Source organism: Octopus bimaculoides, chromosome 7 (genome assembly GCF_001194135.2).
Source record: "Octopus bimaculoides isolate UCB-OBI-ISO-001 chromosome 7, ASM119413v2, whole genome shotgun sequence".
Taxonomy (NCBI): Eukaryota; Metazoa; Mollusca; class Cephalopoda; order Octopoda; family Octopodidae; genus Octopus; species Octopus bimaculoides.
Window position 1 is genome coordinate 15,019,979 of NC_068987.1, and position 5,818 is coordinate 15,025,796.

The 5,818-nt window shown below is 36.0% G+C and overlaps 1 protein-coding gene across 1 annotated transcript in view; it reads left to right on the forward strand.

The window, feature by feature from the left end:
• The window catches only part of LOC106867387 (glutamate receptor ionotropic, NMDA 3A), a 287,389-nt gene that overhangs the window by 276,707 nt on the left and 4,864 nt on the right, over positions 1 to 5,818 (forward strand). Inside the window, exon 6 of the mRNA XM_052969128.1 lies at positions 2,746 to 2,896. Coding sequence (XP_052825088.1) covers positions 2,746 to 2,896 — 151 coding nt within the window. The remainder of the gene's footprint in view (positions 1 to 2,745; positions 2,897 to 5,818) is intronic.

Genomic DNA, 5,818 nt, shown 5'->3' on the forward strand with positions numbered 1-5,818 from the left:
ATATATATATATATATATATATACGTGTGTTTGTGTGAGTGTGTGTTTGTATATATATATATATATATAGTCATCAAATGTCTGTTTATAATCATATCACAATGTATGTATTTGTAATAAGCCTGATTAAGTCTAAATGTATGAGAAATGAGATATCGTTAAACCAACTATGAATACAAATTAGACAGATCTTTCGCTATATACCTCGATGTTATTTATTGAGGTTAGGTGTTAATCAGAATTTATTCAGCTTCCATTCTGACTCATTCACTATGTTTTTCTCTATTATCCTGATTGTTTAAGCTTTATCTCGTTTCAGATATAACCTAGAGAGATATGTTTTTGTAAAGTTATTCATAGATTTGTAAGTTTTGTAATTTAGATGTGCCACAATTTTGTAAACTATCTACGCTTTATTTATAAGACAACATCTCGGAGATGTAATTGCCAGACAAGTGATTTGATCTGAGAGCCTGTTTTGGAACTGAAGCGTTTGCAGCCTGGAAGATTCATATTAGCCATTCAAAACACACAAAGACTGTTAGCTTCATTTAAAGTTTATTGTTAAATCTCAAAATTTTCGCCGCAGAAACTGCGACCTGCTTTGAATTGTGACGAGATGATTATCTCCCTTGTAATAGCCTTGACCGATAGAGAGACGATGTGTGAATATAAGATCGGTTATATCGCTTTCTTAGGTTGAAACATATATAAATAAATAAAAATTATCTGAGTATGATTTCAGGAGAGTCCTGGTGGAATCGATATCAGACAAAAATCTTTTGAAATTTCGCATACTTTTCCATTGTAGCTGTTTTTCAGAGATGGATACAATTAGGCAAATGCAATATACGAAGAGACAAAATGCTCCCAAATTACAAGCGAAAATAAATAATTTAAAGGGAATAACAGGATATATTCTGGAAAATAGTAGCAAGGGAAACATTAACATAAAACCGAGAACAACGGCAAATTTTCAAAGACGTGGAAGTTAAAAAGTGAAAGGGAGAGGGAAAGGATAGGAAAAAGAAGGAAAGAAGGAAAGAGAGAGAGAGAGAGAGAGAGAGAGAGAGAGAGAGAGAGAGAGAGAGAGAGAGGGAGAGAGAGAGAGAGGTGAAATAAATAAGTGAAATAAGCATTAGCGAAACTTTGCTCCACGCAGAAACTGCAGAAGCCACTCAGAGGTTTTGCAAGCTTTTCTAAATCCATTGCAATGCTGGAAATCTTTCCGTATCGTCAGCCGATATCTCAGAGCCATAGGTGTTTCATCATTTAGCCTGTAAGCTTTAGCTGACTGAAGCAGTGAGGACCGAGCTAGTCTTCACCTACGGAAGGGTTTCATTTGCGGTCTCTTATCAACCATGGCCAGCTTCAGAAATTTTCAGCCACCGAACTTAATTTCTTGATGGCATTAAGTTCTAGACCTATATTCTGCAAGAAATAGTGCGCTGTTCTAGATGGAAAGCCGTGGAAGCCGACTTCAATTGGGAATGAGGTCGCATGCCAGCCCTTGACAAAAGCTTCATCGACTAAGTCCTGAAACATTAATATGATAAATAAATATGGAATCAAATTCATAAATACAAAGAAAATGTATTGGCTTTTAAAAACTCTTATTGCTTAACAGAGGGCTCTCCTTATAGGTGTTACTGCTGCTGCTGTTGTTGTTATTGCTTTTAGCCACTGGTCAGCATCGATTGAGGAGACATACGAACAAAAGCTTTCTAACCTTGACCACCAACGCGTCTCTTTATATATCCGAGAGTACACTATACAATATGCACTTTGTCTTAATACAGTAAAACGTAATTTGAGGTTTAATTGGGGTTTTTTTCAAGCAAATCCTGTTTCCACATTGACTTCTTTTTTAGTAGAAAGTGATATGAAGATTGGATGTTCATGCATTTTGCATTGGCATTAATTAATATGTTCAAACACAAATCGTCGTTGTTACTGCCATTATCGATTCTTGTTGTTATTTGGTCTCGGATCAACCCAGATCGCTCGTTTACTAGGTCACATGATCTGCTAAACATAGCAGCTAAATCAGCTTCAAATCATGCCCAATCGACATTATAAAGACTATTTCCTGAACAGAAACACATATCAACTTTTGTGGACACGTGTTTCTTATATCGAGACACCAAGCCTGGCTGATTCCCTAATGGAATCTCAATTCTAGAGAAACCTAGATTCTGGGAGTTATTAACTGCCATTTCGCAAATCGGAATACGTCCTCTTGAAGAACAAAGAATTTATGTCGCATAATATCTAATGTACCTATGCCTCTGGCCACTAAGAGCTATTTCTCGTAGCTTATTTATTAAGTTATTATATGTTGTGAGTGCGAGTGTGTTTATATGTATATGTGTATATCCATACATATGTGTGTATATATATGTATGTATGTATGTATGTATGTATGTATGTATGTATGTATGAATGTATGTATGTATGTTTGTATGTATGTATGTATGTATGTATGAATGTATGTATGTATGTATGTATGGATGGATGTATGAATGTATGTATGTATGTTTGTATGTATGTATGTATGTATGTATGTATGAATGTATGTATGTATGTATGTATGTATGTATGTATGTCATTATTCAGTTTTATTTCAAGACTTCTTGTCAATAGAGAAAGAGCCGGTGTCTTAGATCCAAGACTCCTTCATTGGAATTTCAACATCATATATATATGCAAATGTAATTGTAATTCACGTGTATTTTGTATTTGCAGATCAAATGAAATTGAAGTCTTTATACACGACACATATCTCCTAAAATTTGCCATTTCTCGGCTTGATGATAATTGCGCAATTTCCTTTGCTGGAGATAGCTTCGGTGAAGATGGGTATGCGTTCGGTCTGAAGAAGGGTTCAAAATTAACGGTAAGCCTTCTTTTTTTAATACAAGGTGGTCGCTAGAAAAGTGGAAAATTTAAAGGCAAAACTAACAAGCATCAATAAACTGTGTGATAGGTGGTTTCTGATTCGTTGTTTTTGTTATCGGTTACTGTGTCTGGTGCTTGTTATTAGCAGAGATACAGAAATATCGATGCCATATAAACGTCATTGATGAATTATAAAACGTGCTTGATAAAAGCTTGGAATGACATTTCTCAGGTTACACTTCAAAATACCACACGAGCTTGGATTTCTCGATTAAAACGCTTTCACGAAGTGCATGGAAGACATTTTGAATATTTGTGAGGGTTGATATATCACGCTTTGTGACACTTATTGTTTACCTCAAATAGATCTTTTGAAAATATAAATCAGCATTTCACGAATTTTCGTCTTTTCTAACGACCACCCTCTCTCTCTCTATCTGTCTCTCTCTCTCTCTATCTGTCTCTCTCTCTCTCTCTCTCCCTCTCTCTCTCCCTCTCTCTCTCTCCCTCTCTCGCCCTCTCTCCCTCCGCCCCTCTCTCTCTCTCTCTCTCTCTCTCTCTCTCTCTATATATATATATATATATATATATATATATATATATATATATATATATATATATATCCATCGTCTAATACTGTGAACGTTATTGATGATGTTAATCCATAATTCAGTTTTGATCCAGCATGCCTTGGATCAAAACTATTCCATCTTATTTCAATGCAGCATATCTAAGACAATATTTTAAAAGGGGTTTATCCTTTTTTGATATGTTTAGATGGCATTTGAGCTACTTGATGTTCTTAGTCGATTATGCATTCTTATAATTTTAACCTTCTCGTCAGAGTACAAACAGCTGAAACAGAAAGCGCAAGACACATTATCTTACATACGAGAGGTTGCCAAAGGTTCTTGGCTTTCGATAAAAGAAAATACAGGAGGATCAGTTAATTATGATTTTATTCAACATATTCCCCTCTAAGATTCACACACTTGCTGCAACCGTCTTTCAGTTTTTCTAATCCCTGTAAAAGAACTCGGAAGGTTGGGCCTCCAACCAGGCCTTACGCGAAACCCTTAAATCTAGGAACTTTTCAACATCTCCTCGTAAATTCACGCATAATACTAATATACGAAAGCACCAATCAATAAACGTGCGCGCGCGCACGCACACACACACACACATTTACACTTAATCCTACACTAAAGAATTTTATATAGTTCCTTCTTCTGAAGACTATTATGAAACGTACTTCTCTCATATCTTAGGTATTTATTTCCAAACCTCCAGCTATGCAAACTTAAGTGAGCAAAACCGATTCTATAAACCTGTTTCATGAAAGAGATCTCAATGGAAGTAACAAATAACATTTTTTTTTTTCGTAATGAGCGTATTTTGAGTGTAAGCGCCTTCGTTGTTCAACTTTTCAAACACACCTGTTCCGGGTTAATCCGTATTAAGGAAGCTGTTTTCAGTAGTGGTGCTATTTCCGTTTTAGTTTCAGATTTAGAATTTTTATAAAGTATTCTTTTACCTTTCTTTGTTGATCATGTTCGTCTTTTATTTTGAATGAAAGGAAATATTTTATATTTTCCATTTCCACAAATATCTAGATGTTCACAACCAAAAATATTTGTAAGCGATGAGTTTTTAATTTTCCGTTTGTGCAGACTCACACGGTTGCTTAGTTTAGTTCCGATTTCGCTGATTCTCGTTATAATACGAGCACGTAATTAAATAGATGAGATTTTTGCTTTGCGATTGATGTTTGCATTCACCTTCATTTCCTTCCCAACTTTGTCTTTGATATTTTTGAAAAAGAGTATCAAACGGAGAAAATACATGTTGGACGATTCGGCTTGTGCAGAGACACAATTTGTAACACTACTGTGTGCCGCCCCGGAGCCCAAACGATTATATAAGAGTCTCAAAAGCGCTGCCCCAACAAAAAATGTCACCTGGGATGGACTGTGCTTCTCATCACCCATCTCCTAGCTATGCTACTGTAGGTAGGTTATGCATCTAGCTAATTCAAAGAAGCAGACGGTATTGATATGACAATAGAACAGAGAGAAGAAGCGTCATATTGATGTTGTTTTATAAAGTCCTATATTCAAAGTCACTGTATGTTCTATTTTAGTCATTCTATATTTAGAACTATAGTATCCAACATGTCCTATCTTTTTCTCAGAAAATAGGTTGCGTATTGTGGAAGATTTAGCACATATTTCTCTCAAGTCGAGCGAATGCAAGAAAATACACCAGAGTGTCTAGGAACTAAAGAGAGGAGAGAGTATACAGTCGCCAATCAATCAAATGGCCTTTCTTGGATACGGTCCATGATGTTAATATGTATCCTACTGTAACATTACCGCCATATAAATAAATATGAACAGTCAACACAAGCTTACTTCTTACTAGGGTTCCATTCAAATTCACAAATTAAATGTAAATCGGAATACATGTCTTAACAAATAAATATAAGTATCACTCATGCTCTTCCCTTGATACCTGTTAATTCACTTCGAGCCTAACTATTCGAAATTGCGTGAATTGAGTAGCAAATTAGATTCAGTCAATACACATGGTAGACATCCATTTTATTTATCAAATTTACGCCATTTTACATCGGAAATGTCCAACCACTACCATTCTTCTCTTTCCCCTTTTTCTATTTCACAATCATCGTTCTTCTTTTTCACTTCTTATTCTTCCTTTTCCTTTCCTTCTTCTTGTTCTTGTTCTTATTCTTCTTCTCCTCCTTCTCCTCCTCCTCCATCTCCACTACCACGATCAAAACCACCGTCACCACCACCACCACCACCACTACCGTCACTACCACCACCACCACTGTCGTCGTCGTCGTCGTCACCATCATTGACATAGTCTTCTTTTCTGCTCTTCCTCCTCCTCCTCCTCC